The 15,640-nt window shown below is 45.6% G+C and overlaps 1 protein-coding gene across 2 annotated transcripts in view; it reads left to right on the top strand.

Moving 5' to 3' along the window:
- Tnfrsf11a (TNF receptor superfamily member 11a) overlaps window positions 1–13,577 on the top strand; it is an 87,654-nt gene extending 74,077 nt beyond the window's left edge. For both annotated transcript variants that reach the window (XM_075987640.1, XM_075987639.1), the window contains one exon: window positions 10,931–13,577. In XM_075987640.1, coding sequence (XP_075843755.1) covers window positions 10,931–11,283 — 353 coding nt within the window. In that variant the 3' untranslated portion in view covers window positions 11,284–13,577. The remainder of the gene's footprint in view (window positions 1–10,930) is intronic.
- Window positions 13,578–15,640: the final 2,063 nt, after the last annotated feature.

The raw sequence follows: 15,640 nt of genomic DNA, 5'->3' as shown, positions 1-15,640 counted from the left end.
GAACTTCGTACCTGTCAGTGATGGTGTCCTCTGGGTATTATTAGCCTGGTAAGAGGCAGGGAGCTCACTGAGAATCTTTTGGAAACTGTAAACATTCTCTGGGGGGGGTGTGTGAATATATGGGTATGTACCACTTCAAAAGCTTCTCAAAATCCCCCAGCTCGGGAAGGATAGGAGGGAGGGAGGGAAGAAGAAAGAAAGGAGGAAAGGAGGGAGGGAGGAATAGAGGGGAAGGAGGGAGAGAAGAAGGGAGGAAACATGTGGGATCCCCCTCCCCAGAGGTGCCTTTCTTTCCCTGCTCTTGGTTGGGACTTCAAGTGGTGCCAGCAGCTGCGTTTTACAGCCAGGGCCTGGCCAGATTGAGCCCTAAAGCACAAAGCTTGTCTTTGCCACAAGGTAGTATAGTTCCCGACTTGACTGGTAGAGCCGTTTGCACTTCTGTCTCCATGGCAGCTGTGAACACACAGACATATTGTTCCATTCTCAGCTGTCAGACTGAAGGAGAGGAGACGTTTTGGGTATCGAGAGAACTTATCTGATTTTCCTTTTCGAGACTCTAGAACTTTGAAGAAACTGTGTGCATGGTGTGGGACATGGAGGGAGAAAGAAGCACAAAACCCAAAGTCAAACTTTGTCCTCCACTTAGAGTAAAAACAGTAGTCTGGTGTGTCCATCAAATACTCCCTAGGCATAGAGGAAAAGAATATCACAGGTCATCAACAGACAGTGTTAATTTGCAAAAAGTCGATAGCGCTTTTTTCATGTCTGATGTTTAGCGATGCAGAACATCAGCAGAACCAGTCAGCTCATCACCACTAGCAGGCCAAATTAATTCTCGCCTGAGAAGCAGCAGCCAGATTGATTTTTAAGGCCACCCCATTCTCTCCATAATTACTTCTGTGTCCTTATGGTCAAAATAATATATTCTTAGCTTTTTCAAACCGTCGTAATTCATACTCTGTAATGTGTGTGAGGGTGTGTGATGCTTGGGGAAAGAGAAGGCCCTGCCCCACCTGCCTACAAGGCTTGTGCCCTGAGGACTAAAGGAAGGTAGCCTGGTTTCTGGGATTTTAGGTTTATACCAGGTTGTTATTCTGTTCACTTAAACTTATAGCCAAATCAAGTGGTGTCTAACTGAGGACTTCTGGAGGAGAAAGAGTACCATACAGTTTTGTTTTAACCACATTTTATCTAGTGTGTTTGTGCATGTGTGTGCACACACATGTACCATGACTCTTATGTAGAAGTCAGCTTTTGGCAATCTGTTCTTTCCTTCCGCATTGTGATTCAGGGATCAAGCTCTGACAGCCAGCAACCTCTGACTTTGCCTGCTGAGCCGTATCTCCAGCATATGCTACCAGCTTTTGCCAAAACATAAATTCAGAAAGCTCCACAGGTAGAGATTACTTGAGAAAATACTCGTGGTTGTTATGTCTACTCTAGTGATGCTTCTACTCTTAATGGACAGTGAGAATTAGTAGCAGAAACCAGGGAAGATTTTTGTCTTACCAGTTCTTGATTCATAAGTGATGCTTAATTCCGGGCTCATGATGATTACCGTGGTTACAATGCCATTGGTAACAATCTTGCTGTGAAGAGACTCCATCATCAAGGCAGTTTGTAAAAGGAAGCATTTGACTGGGGGCGTGCTGTAGTTTCAGAGTTTCCATGATTATGGTGGGAAGCAGGCAGACAGGACAGTGGAGCAGCGCTGAGAGCTGATCTACGGGCAGGAGGCAGAGAGAGCAAGAGACTGGGCCTTTGAAACCTCAAACCTTTAGTAACATATCTCCTTGAACAAAGCCACATCTTCTCTGACAAGGTGGTGCTTCCTAATTGTTCCTAAACAATCCACCAAATGAAAACCAAACTTTCAAATCTATGAGCTTCTGGGGGCGATTATTACTCAAACCACTGCATTCCACTCTCTGGTTGCCATAGACTTGTATCCATATCATAATGCAAAGTGCATTTAAGTCCAACTTCAAAGTTCCTGTAGTCTATCACAGTTTCAAACTGTTTTAAGGTCCAAAGTCTCTCTGGGTGGTGGTGGCACATGCCTTTAATCCCAGCATTTGGGAGGCAGAGTCAGGTGGATCTCTGTAAATTTGAAGCTAACCTAGTCTGCAGAGTGAGTTCCAGAATGGCCAGGACTACAGAAAGAAACCTGTCTCAGAATAAAAAAGAAGTCCATCTCTTCTGAGAGTCAAGATGATCTCTTAATTATAACCCTTTGTTAAAGAAAAAGCAAGTCACAGACTTCCAATATACAGTGGCATTATCATTCCAAAAAAGAAAACAAGAAGTCATAGCGAGGGCATACTGGACAAAGCAAGACTGAAACCTGGAGGGTCAAACCTCAAATCCTGGAGCTCCACGTCTGATGTCAAAGAGCTTGATAGCTCTTTGATTCTCCCACGCTTCCAGCTTTGTTGACAGCAATGCCTCCTTTCCTTGGGCTGGCTCAACGCCCTGTATGCAGCCCTCCTTGGCATATAACCCATGGCTCTCCAGCATCTTGGGGCTTCCAGTGAATCCGTAGTTTGCCTTCACAGCCTTTGGTCCTTATGCAGGGACTGCCCTGCCACATGGTGTAACCATGTAACCGTGGCGGAATATTCCACAACACCTTTACCTCTGCACTCTTCAATCCAGAACCACTTGGCTGACACTGCCAAGTCTCGCTGCTTTGTGGAGCTGGAGACTGCCCTCTTCTTAAATTATATTTGTGCATGCTTTTCTTGGTTGTAGCTCTTTAGGAAGAAATAACTCCTTAGGCCTTTTCTTTCTCAAGCTTTGGGATTAGCTGGTGAGCTCTTGCCTTGAGGGCACTCTCTGTTTATTCCACTAAGCATTGGGCGAATTGGATCCGGCATTGCATTTCCTGGTTCTCTTTCTCTTCAGACTGTATGTTTTGCATTGCTTTTTGCCTTGTTTGTTTTTTTTTTCATTATAGATCTACATATGAGTAATCATTAATAACCACATGACACAGCCAATACTAGACTGTCTTGAAATCTCCACTGTTAATTATGTTAGTCCAAAGCTCTTTCACTTTGCCTCCAGCAGATTTTTAGACAAGGGCAGAAAGCAACCACATTCCTTGTCACAATATTACAGGAATTATCTGTACCCTAGTCACTAACATAGCTATCTCTGAAACCTCTTGAGCTGGGCCTCCATTTTAGCTCTCAGCACTGTTGTTTTCCAAGTTCCTGCTCTGACCGCCCATAAGCCCCAGTTATAGCATTCAGTCTCATGTCTAGTCCAAAGTTCCAAGTCTTCTTGTCCTCTGAATAGCATGGTCAGGCCCCTCATGGTAGCACCTCAGCCCCTTGGCCAGCCTCTGTCTTACTCACTGTTCTAGTGCTGTGAAGAGACCCCATGATCAGGGCAATTCACACAAGAAAGCCTTTAGCTGGGGGCTAGCTTACAGTTTCAGCGAGTTCATCCATGATTAGCGAGGTTGGAAGCTTGTGTCAGGCATGGCACCAGAGCAAAAACCAAGAGCTTGCATCCTGATTGGCAAGCAGGATGCGAAAAGAGAACAAGAAGGAGGTGGGGCCTGGCTTGGGCTTTTGAGACCTCAAAGCTCACTCCCAGTTACACAACCCTCTAACAAAACCACACTTCCTGATCCTTGCTAAACAGATCCACTAACTGGGGATCAAGCATCCTGTCCAGACATGACATCCTCCTACAGGGAATTAGGAGAGTTTTCACTGTCCTCGTGGAGAACTGGTATTCTGGTGGGAAGAGTAACAGCTGCTTGTGTTTACTGCGTCTTCTGCTGACCCGTTACTCGGCTTCAGCTTCCGAAATCACCCATTTCTTTCAGCCATTTCTGAGCTGGAAAGGGTTGCTCATTTACAGGATGGCAGCACCCCTTGAGGAACCCAGCTCTGTGCTCTTTCCTCCCAAACCTGTATGGACTGTCTGGAGCTTTGAAAATAAGAATGGATTGATGATAAAGTAAGAAGAACCTGCCATTTCAGATGTAAAGTCCTGCAGCCTGTGACATGTTTGTCATGACACTGGATTTTCTAGACATGCCTAGATGCTATCACAGCCTTTATCAGCAAGCCAGCAGCCAATGCATTAGTTATTTTTCATGTTACTCTGCAAATACCTGACAGAAGCAACTCTGTCAGGAGGGAAAGTTTATGGCCCACGCTCAGTCCAGCATGATGGCGAAGGTGTGGCGGAGCAGATAGGTTCATGTCACATGACCGGAAGTGGAGGAAAGGCGTGCCAGAACTCCGTGGTTCTCTCCTCTCTCCTTTCTATTCCATCTGCCTCACCCCCGACTGTGAGCTCATGCCACCTACTCACATTCGGGTCTTCCTCTCTCAGTGAACCCACTCTGGAGATGGCTCCACCAAGGACACATCCAAAGATGTGACCAGTCTCCTAGGTAATTCTAAATCCAGTCAAGGTGACAATGAATGTTTACCACTGTCAGCAGCCATAACAGTCACTAGGAATTTTCATAAGCTTCTTGTCCCTCCACTTTTGGGTATCTCCAAAAGTGGCTTGGTCTCCGTATGTCCATGAACATCTATTTATATGCTTATTCATTTAAATAGAACAAACATTTGAACAGGAAATTGTCCTTTCGTCTCAGCCACCCATGTCTATGGTGTTGGGAGCTAGGGGAGAAGGGGATTGAAGAACCTGCCCTGACCATCCTGGACACATTTACCTGTGCAGGGAGAAGAGACAGAAACAGCAAAGTCAAGCTGCTTTAACCTAGCAGTCCAGACCCTCCCTAGCAGCATCCTGGGAGCCCAGGGCACTGGAGGAGGAAGTTTTATAATTTACTTGTCAGTAATATTTGGCATTCATTAATGTTAAAAGTCAACACATTATTTCAAAATATATGAAAAATGTGGTCTAGTTAGATGGCTCAGCCATTAAAACACTTCAGCAGGAGTGTGAGGGTCCAAGTTCAGATCCCCAGAACCCACATAAATGCTAGGTTCATGTGGAAGTCTGCTTGTAATTCCAGGTTCAGAAGCTGAAACAGAGGATCCCCAAAACAAGCAAGATTAGTCTATAAGCAAGTTCCGGGCTTGGTTGAGAGTCTCTGCTTCTGTGAACAAGGTAGAAGAGAGATATTCTCAATCACCCTTGGCCTCCACATGAACATGTACACATACACACTCACCTGTACCCACACATATGTGCCCACACACGTGCACATACATACTGCACACACATGACAGTGGAAAAAGAAAAATTTCTTCGCATTTTTCTTTGTCTTAGTACTATCCTCTATTCTGAGCCGATAGACTTCGTTTGGCAAGGGCTTGCTCCATGCAGCCTCTAAATAATTCTCAGCATGATTCAGAATGGAACTGTTGTATATTACTTCCTTCCCTGGTATCACATGCTCGATGTCTCCCGAATGCTTGAAACAGAACTCGCATTGCTATAAAAAGGAACGCGGCATGAGAAGCATATGGGTGAAATATAAAATGTTTGAGTGTATTTGTGCATATTTTTAGTTCTCGTCATGGAGAAATCTCCATGACAATTTGGTCGTCTTATCTGGCTGCTTCTTGTGATTTAATATTCATGTGATATGCATCTTACACAACGGGATACACTTTTGTGACGAGAAGACTGCATTCCCTTGCTTGAGAATGCAAATTCTGCCAGGAAGTGTCTTCTCAGAACCAAGCCTGTGCTTTCTGCCTGAGAAAGGCATTTTGTATAAGTAAATGTAGGAAAAGTCTTCTATATAAAGTGTGGATTTAGTACAGTGCAAACATCTTTCTGATTATAATGAAGAAGATCATTTGTTCATTATTCCCATTGTCTTAGACGCTGCTTTTAATACTGTCATGTTATCTGATCGTTTATCTAGTAAAGTCACATTAAATATCAGCGTTAAGTCAACTAACCCATTTTAAATGTAACAAAAATGCCCATGGCATTCTGGCTTTGCAGTCCTGATTATGAGTAGCCTTCACATACCAGCTCCTCCACACTCAGAGAGCAGGGACATGGCCGCCATTGCCTAAAGTTTACAATCTCATCAGTGACATGCATTCATTACAGGAACTAAGGAGATGGCTAACGTAAGGATCTGAGTTTGGATACCAGCATCCACTTAAAGATCCGTATGTGGCTGTGTACGCCCATAATCTCCAGGCTGGACCCTCGGAACTGCCTGCCCAGCCAGTCCAGTCAGCGAGCCCCAGGTTCAGTGAGAGATACTGTCTCATGAAATCAAGTGGAGTGTGAAGACACTTGACTTTGACTTTGGGCTCTGTGTATGGACCTGCATATTATCCATGAATACGTATAGTGCATCACAGGGAGATTTGCTTAACTGTGCCATAAGTACTTGGTGTGCATTATCTTAATTACTTATGGAAATCTTGTGGGGTGAGTTCCTCATCCAGAATCACGAAGCTATTAAGCAGTGCAGCCATAATTCAAGTATCTGATGGTACAGCTTACGCCTCAGAGCACCATACCATTGCCTCTGAAGTTGCCGCCACTGGCATGGATATTGTTTGACCGCTCTTCCTTGGAAGGGGCTTGCTGCTTCATAGAATTAGAGAGCACGGGCCTGAGGTGAAGGGCTACTCTAGCTCAGTGAGGGCCAGTGGCCAGGCTGAACCAGGTATGCCGGAGTCTCCACAGGCATAGGTAGGACGTGCAGTGAGCATCGTCGCCTGGCCTGCCCTATCTGTCCCCTGCCAGATGTCTCTGGAAGTGACACTGATTCTTTTTCCCACATGCTTCCAACATCTTTCATTATAAATCAGCTTGAAGGGAATGTGAGCAGGGAGTCCAGGAGGAGACAATCAAGCCAGGGCAAAGGACAGGCCTTAGTTTGCTTGTATTCCTGGAGGTTCCATGAGTCTTCCATAAAAGCAGTAGGCCTTTGAAAAAACACGGGCTTTAGGGCAAGGGAGGTGGCTTGGCTGGTAAAGCTCTTCTTGCACAGGCGTGAGAACCTGAGTCCAGATCCCCAGCACACATGTAAAAACGGGGTGCAGCAGCACACGTCAGTCATCCTAGCAATGACCCATGAGTGTTCCCAGGGCTGTGAGTGTGAGCTGACCTCACTGTGCTTTAGGACCTAACCATTATATTTGCTTTCAAAAAATGGTAAATTTGATAGACAGGAGGATTGTTGCTATATAAACTATTGAAAACTTTGGTACTATTCAAAAAATGATTTGCTAAAAATACTTTGCCATTGAATTCTGTTGTATTAGGAGTGGCGGGGCTGCATCCCCAGCACCCCAGCCGCCTGCTGGCTTATGCCCCGAAATAATTACACGGACACTGTATTCTTTTAAACACTGCTTGGCCCATTACCTCTAGCCCTTACAGACTAATTCTCATATCTCAATCAACCCATCTCTAATAATCTGTGTAGCATCAGTCTTACTGGGAAAGATTCAGCATGTCTGACCTGGCAGCTTGCTTCATGGCATCTGCCCAGGAGAGGGGAGCATGGCCTCTGCTCCCCAGAGAGCAGAGCTGTCGAGTCTGAGCTCACTTCCTCTTCCTCCCAGCATTCTGTTTTGTTTACTCTATCCACCTATGTTCTAACCAATAAAATGGTCCAAGGCAGTTTCTTTATTAGCCAATGACCTTCCTCCATCAATTGAATTTGAAGTAGGCGAGAGGGCTACACAAGAATGGGGGAATAAACTCTAGGGGTCTGCACGCAGATCTTCAGAAATAACCTTTCATTCTCACACTGCTTTAAAGCAATAAAACCAAAGGTTAGATGAAAGCATTGAAGACCTGACTGACAGACACGCTGTGTGGATCCATCCTTAGAGGTGCAGACTCAATTCTCCATCATCAGAGAGCCTTTGAGTTTTTCAGCCAGTGGTAAGAGGCTTACACACCAGGGAAGCATATCCTAGGATCAGGTGGCAGACTGCTTGCCTGGCATGCACAAAGCCCCAGGTTCAGTGCACAGCACCATGTAAACCAGGTGGTGTGTGCCTGTGGCCACAGCAAGCCTGTAACCTCAGCACACAGGAGAGGAGGCAAGAGGATCGGAAGTTCAAGGGAATCTTCAGCTGTGTAGAAAGACAGAGAGAATAAGAGAGGGATAATTAACAGATATCTACAATCACCTCGTACTGAGTAACTAGTTCATTGATAGAGAAAATTAGATTGGCAAACACTTCTGCAATATTGAAATACGGCTATCTTATTAGATTATTAGCGTCGCTCCTAAAGCAGTGACGATAGATCAGAGCGTCTGTGGCCTTACTGCATAGCTCCTGGGGCCACTGACATGATTTGAGGAGCCTACCTATCTCGTGTAAAAATTAACAGAAATGTCTAGGTGCTGTGACAGCAAAGCCTGCTTCTGCGCACGTGGCCCTGGCAGGTAAGTAGGTGACACATTCCTGATGGCCATTCTCCCGCCTTTTACATACTGCAAAGTCAGTAGGAAGTTTTTAAGCCTGTTTTTATTCTTTATTATGTTCACTGATGATTTACATGCATGTATGTCTGTGTGATGGCGCCAGAAACCTTGGAGCTAGAGTTACAGACAGGTGTGAGCTGCCATGTGGGTGCCGAGGATTGAACCTGGGTCCTCTGGAAGATCAGCCGATGCTCTTAGCTGCAGAGCTATTTCTCCAGCCCTCAGATTTTTTCTTAAGTTTAATCTGTACCAGTTGACGGTTTACCATGAATGTTAGCCTGGAGAACTTGATCAAAGGTTGTTTTTGTCATATCATTCGTTTACATTTTTATTTACTCACTATATATGTGTGGGGTGGTGCACACACACCACAGTGCAATTGTGGAAGTCAGAGGACAGTTTTCAGGACACTTTGATGCTCTCCTTGCTTTGTGGTATTTGAGGTCTGAGCTCGGGTCATCATTCTTGAAAGATGCTTTTACCCTGAGCCTTTGTGCTGGCCCATAACTCAAACCTTTCATTAAAACAAACAAAAACTAAAACACTGTCAAATAACATTGATAACCCATTCTAGGTACTTTTTTTTTTTACTTGCTGTCAGCAATTTAAAAGGTGTTTATTCCTTCTGCAGTCATTATTCTGTGAATTAAAGGACAGTGGATTGTTTATGTCCTGTAAGCAAAAAGAATCGAGTTTCACACTAAAAACAAGAATGAAAAACAAGAATTGTATATTAGGCTTTTTAATATACTACTACCAGTATAAATCTGTAAGGGGAAATGGCGCAAGATGCAAGACGTTACACATCTTTGTGTGTAGCATACAAAGCTCAGGGTTTTACTGGTTCCGATTACCTGAGATTCTGACAGAAGAGAAGTAAGCAGCAGTGGGCTGGCCATGACGATTTGCTGGAAGATAAAAAATGCTAATGATGAATAAATCCCATGTACCATGATTTCACCAGATAAATTTAAGTATGATGAGGAGAAAGAAGAGATGAGATTAAATCCAGAATTATAAATCAATCCTGCACTAGCTCGAGAGGCCCTCTATGGTTTAATATATTGAAGAACATATTAAATGATGCCTTAATAAAACAGTAGAATGGCTGTGCCGAGGAAAACCATACTTCTAAGCAACTCACAGTTATCTATTTTATTAAATACATGTGGCATGTGTTTAGTTAGACTATTACATTTGTGACATGTCTGTGTTACCTTGGTTTCTTGTTTTGACTTTCCCCTGAGTTTATCTGGTGAAAGCATGAGAACTAACAAGAGATGGGAGAGAAAAGTCATAGCTCAGGCCTCCACACTGGCTTCTCAGGAGGTACCCACCAGCAGGAGGAAGGCTACCCCAAAGGAATTTCCTGAATGCCCATAGCACCTTAGTCACTGTCAGAAAAAGCCTTTCCAAGTTTGAGGAAACTTCCTTCAGGAGGGTAGCACAAACCTCATTGTATTTACATAATTTTTTTTTGTTTTTTTCGAGACAGGGTTTCTCTGTGGCTTTGGAGCCTGTCCTGGAACTAGCTCTTGTAGACCAGGCTGGTCTCGAACTCACAGAGATCCTCCTGCCTCTGCCTCCCAAGTGCTGGGATTAAAGGCGTGCGCCACCGTCGCCCAGCTGTATTTACATAATTTGACTCACAACAAAAGCTAGGGAGGACTGGAGACCTGATAAGGGGCCACTGGCGTGTCCCTATCCCCTAACAGACCAAAGGCTTGTTTGTGATGCTGAGTGTTGGGGGTTTGGCCAGTTATTTTTCACCTGGGAGATTTCTAGAAATTTAATCTTTAAATGAAAGAGTAATAAAAGGAGACACATTTCCTGATGTCTGTTAGACTTCCTGCTTGCCAGGAGTTTTATTCCTAAGACTGCTTACTTCCAGTTATCCACTGAGGAAGGATAGGACTAGATTTCTTTCTTTCCCCTTTCTCTCTCTTCTTCCCCCCTCTCTCTCCTCCCCCTCTCTGTCCCTTTCTTTTCTTTTAGAGGAGTAAAACTGAATTTATTAATATCTCAACTTTGAGCCCATTTAGTTCCAAGGTCATTCTGCGTGGCTGAGACCTTAGGCCTTTTTGGAAGGGTATGGTTAGGCCATTCTCAGTTGCTTCAGTGAACTGAGGTCTGTTGGCTGGGTGGCCGCCTGGACTTTACCTATTGATGTCTGCCTTCACCTTCTCCACCCTCTTCTCTCTTTTCCCTTACCACTATTCTATCCCTGCCCCTCTTCTCTCCAATTGAATGTTGTCTAGATTCCAGAATCCAGGTGGGTTCTCCTGCCAGTGTCCTGGAGTTGTGTGTGATCCCTGCGAGGTATGAGAAGATGAAACACAAGAATGGCCCACAGGCTTATGCCCTTTCCCTTCTTTTCACTCATTTCTTCCCCTCCCCCCGTCTGCTTCACAGGGGGCCCTCTAAGGTGGCCCAAACTTTCCAAGGGAACACCTGCTGTGGCTCCAAATGACACCCTGTAGTCCCTGATGCACCTTCTCTATACTCTGTCCCTTGCAGGGAACGTGACAGGAAACAGCAATTCCACGTTCATCTCTAGCGGGCAGGTGATGAACTTCAAGGGCGACATCATCGTGGTGTACGTCAGCCAGACCTCGCAGGAGGGCCCGTGCCCTACGGAACCGGAGCCGGAGCCGGATGCCGTGGGCCGCCCTGTGCAGGAGGAGACGCTGGCGCGCAGAGACTCCTTCGCAGGCACGGCTCCACGCTTCCCCGACGCGTGTGCCACCGGGGCCGGGCTCCAGGAACAGGGCACGTGCGAGACCAAGGACGGGACATCGCGGCCAGTGCAGGAGCAGGGCGCGGCGCAGGGCTCAGGCCGTACCCTGGGCTCCGGACAATGTGCAGAATGACCCCCGAGTTCTCTGCCTGCCCTGGGCGCAGAGCACCAGGGCTTTCACTGTTAAACAGATATGTCCTGGCTGTTCACCGCGCACCTCCTTGCAGGGGCAGGCTGCTGGTGTGGTGGCGAAGCCCCTCACTTCCCGTGCCTCTCCCATTTGGTGTCACTCAGATTGGCCTTTTTTTTTTTTTGGCAACGTTGGTGTCCTGCCTTATTGAGGTCTGTACCCCACCCTAGTATTTATATTTCACTTGCTTTTGTAGTGTGCTTCTTGATGCTGTCTCTTCTTTCTGTCTCGACTATTTAAGGGTTTTTGTTTTGTTTTGTATTTTATTTTTGACAATTCTGAAGGTGCTGTCTCCTTTACACTATTTTGCACTCCGTCCTCCAGTGGTCTGGCGAGGGCTCCTGCCCGTGTCCTCTAAGCACTTTGGGAATAGGCCAGATGTGTAAAGCTGGGGACTGAAGTGCAAGAAATGAGTAGAGGGACTTTTATTTTCTGGAAATATTCTGTGTCTCGGTTTTTTCTCAAAAGAAGGGAGACCCTGCCCCTCAACAACAACAAGCAAGGTTGTCAGATTGTATAGCTAGATCCTTGAGAACTAAGTTCAGGGTAGGTGGTCTTGTTTTGTACCTGTTTTGTTTTGTTTGGTTTTTGTTTTGTTTTCTTTTGCCACAGTGACAGGTACTTGGCCACTAAATGTCAAAAAAAAAATCCTAGCCTTTGTGGTTTGGCATTCTTAATTTTAAATGATTTAAGTGCTGTCTAGAAAAGGTGGAAAAGGTGAATAGAACATGGGACCAAAGAAAAAAAAGAAGGTGTCAGGGAAATTCAAGAAAGAATGTTGCTGGGCAGTGGTGGCGCGCGCCTTTAATCCCAGCACTCGGGAAGCAGAGGCAGGTGGATCTCTGTTACTTCGAGGCCAGCCTGGTCTACAAGAGCTAGTTCCAGGACAGACACCAAAGCTACTGAAAAACCCTGTCTCTGGGAGAAAAAAGCACCCCCCCCAAAAAAAAGAAGAAGAAAAGAAAGAAAGAATAAAGTTGCCATGCTGATGTGCGTAGTCTCTTTCTACAGAAGAATGTCAGAAATATATTCAGACAGCAGGTCTTTTCTTCCACAGTATTTATGCATGAGTAATTAAGTTTTATGGAAGTAAGAAACAGTCCTGTGTGTGTGTGTGTGTGTGTGTCGCTCGTGCATTTAAATTACAGACCAGGAGATCTAGAGAGTTGGTTTGCCGTTAAGAAGACTGAGAGCCTGAATTCAGTACCCAACCCTCCTGGGCAGCCCACAGCTACTGTAACTCCAGCTCCAAGCCTCCACAGGTAACTGCACACATGTGTATGTACACACACAAAATAAATTCAAATTTCCATGACGTGACTGTAAGAAAATTAATCATCCTACAGTGATTTTCTTTTGGCGTGGCCCTTTTGCAACGAAGCAGTTAAGACTGAAATTGGCCACTGGGGTGGGTTTACTATGAGAGCCGGTTCTCAGATACTCCAGAAGGGCTAAAGCAAGCACTTAAGCAAATTGCACGCAGCTTTGTAATCTGAGAGATTATGGGCCTGTTAATAAGGGCTACCGTACAGCCACGGATACCCAGCTGAACAGAAGGCCCATCCATCGCCGGTGTCTTCCTTCTGACTGCAGTTCCCCTGGGCTCACAGCAGTTGGTTGTGATTTGAATGCAGAAGCAGAGAATGGCTCTGTAACTCATGGGCTCTTTCTCAGACATAAAGAGCTGCGGGAAATAAGTGCAGGGCTGGGATGTGCAGTGATCAAAGTCTGTTAATCTCCTTCCGAAGAGAGATGCGACTCAATTCAACAAAACAATCATACCTTTTAGTGTGGAATGTATTAAATAAACTCCACAAAGTGGGGTGCAGAGCTAAGCACCCACATGCACTGTGACTCAGGGTTTCTCTGGACTGACGTCACCTTTGTACTTCCATTCTTCCCCATACAAAGCCAATAATGATAATTTAACATCATTTTCCTACCCAGAGATATCAACAGTATGCTTCAGTGAAGTTAAAGTACCTTGAACTCCTAAAATCAAAGTACTAAGGGCATTAAGAATCTATTTTGTGGCGCGGGAGGCGGGGGAGGGCGAATGAATACGGTTCCCCACAGTGATCCCTGCTAATGTTGCTATATTGGTTCAAAGCCAATTGAATGACAGGAAAAACATGATGAAGACAGATATATGCATGTGTGTAGTCAAATGTTTGTGACAGGTATAAACAATATAATGAAAAAATGTTTCAATGGCATGGTAGAGAGACTATTAAACCTTTATTTGTCCATAAAAGATAATTTTTCATGTCTTGCTAAAACAAAGCTCATTACAGAAATTATGATTCAGCCAGGTGCGATGGGACACTCCTTCAGTCCCAACATTAGGGAGGCAGAAGCAGGCAGATCTCTGAGTTCAAGGCCATTGTGGTCTGGTGTTGTTTCTTAGGATGCTGTCCTATGACTTGAGACAGGGTTTATCACCGACCTGGAACTAGCTGTTTCAGCCTGGCTGGCCAGTGAGTCAGCCAGCCCCACAGAGCCGTTCTAAAGCACTAAGCTTACAAGCCCAAGTACTTCCTACGTCTGGCTTTTTGCAGGGGTCTTAAAGAGAGAACTCAGGTTATCTCGTATGTACCAACTATCTCCCCAGTTTTAAACCAGCTCTTTGTGACATGCTTGGCAAAGGGGTAAACTTGGGCAGAGGTCTGTTTTCAGTGGAAGAATTGTGATGTTGAAATGTTTTTTCTTTGATGGTCTGATGGCATGCGTCCTCCACTCCACTGTCCACTGACTGAGGCTATGGGGAACACTGCACACGAGGTGTATAACTTGCTTTGCAGTTGGCGATGAAGAACTGCTTTATATAGGAAGCTTTGAATGCTTGGGCCCTGAGTGACCAGAGAAAGATCCAAAGAGCTGGAGAGCCAGGACCTAAGGAGGACAGATGGTCAAAGGGGGCTGCGGGAAGGCTGTCTGTGGACTTCCTGAGCCCTAGGGCAGTGCTGATGAGCAGGCTACCTCCCACTACTAGTGTCTTACCAGAAAAGAGGGGACTTGACACTGAGTGGATGGAGTGCCCAGGGGCAGGCCCAGCAAGAGTCTCGCTGCTGCCAGGGAAGCTGAGCTCAGTAAATTCTGGAATCCTTGATAACAGACATACAGAAGCCACACCACGTAACTGCTTTTCCAGATCCCTAAGGTGACAGGGTCACATGCATGACCTCAGTGTCTACTGACACCCTCCACCATGCCTGCCTATGGCTTCGCTGACCTTGGCTCTGTCTCTCTTTCTCCTTCCTACAGCTATTTGGGGTTGTTCTTGGCCAACAGTACCCTTCAATTCCCCTTAGTAAATTTAACAGTCAGAAATACTTCCCAAGGTAAAAAAAAATAAAAATTTAAAAAGCTTCAACAAGATTATCTATAGCAAGAAGGTAAAATCACCTATCCTGTAACTTGCAGCTTCATTCTGGCCAAAGAGCTGGTGACACAACCCTTTGTCTATGTGAGGGAACACAGACCGGCATTTCCAGTCGGCCTCAATGAAGGCTCATCTATGCAGGTGCCTGGATTTCTGTCTGTGTTGGAAGAAGACAGCAGTCCAGCAGTTGTGGGGAGAACCCCAGGTGAAGTGCAGCCCCATCGAACCCAAGTTCTCACAGCACTTTCTCTCGCTGTCCCTCGGATGCCTGTCTGCTCCTAGACTCAGAAGTCATGTCATACTTCATTCTTTCTTCCTGAGTCAGACCACATATCTGGGATGAGCTCTGCCACCCACCACAGACACCTAGCCATTTCTGAAACTGGGAGAGAGGGACACAACCTTCTACAAACATTTGGCAGGACTGTGCCTCCTAACCCAAGTGCTGTTCCCTGCTACTGACGTGTACATAGAGGCTATCTAACTTCACATCATCTTGTCCTGAGAGCCAACAGTTAAAATGGGCCCTATTGGTCTTTCCGTCATAGCCAAGACCGGCAAAGAGAGTGAATACCCACATGTGGTTGAAGGACTGCGTTGTTTTCATCTAAAGTGTCTCTCCACGTTCAGGAAGAACAACAAAGTGGCCATCAGCGCAGAAGAGGTTATAGTAGAGAACCAAACCACTGTGAGAGGGGATTGGAGTCCAGTAAAAACTTTCAGTGTGGCTCGGGATTTTGGGTAAAATGTTTACCTTGCATGCATGAGTTCCATCCCCAGAACCCAGGTAGACTAAAGCCAGGAGTGGGCTCTTGTAGTCATACTGCTGGGGAGGCAAAGACTGGCCAAACCCTGGACCATTGGTCAGCTAGCATAGTCTGCCTGGTAAGTTCAGACTTCAAATGAAAGATCTGGCCT

Source organism: Microtus pennsylvanicus, chromosome 10 (assembly GCF_037038515.1).
Source record: "Microtus pennsylvanicus isolate mMicPen1 chromosome 10, mMicPen1.hap1, whole genome shotgun sequence".
Lineage (NCBI taxonomy): Eukaryota > Metazoa > Chordata > Mammalia > Rodentia > Cricetidae > Microtus > Microtus pennsylvanicus.
The sequence above is the reverse complement of the archived record's forward strand: the minus strand, read 5'-3'. Positions and strand labels throughout refer to the sequence as shown.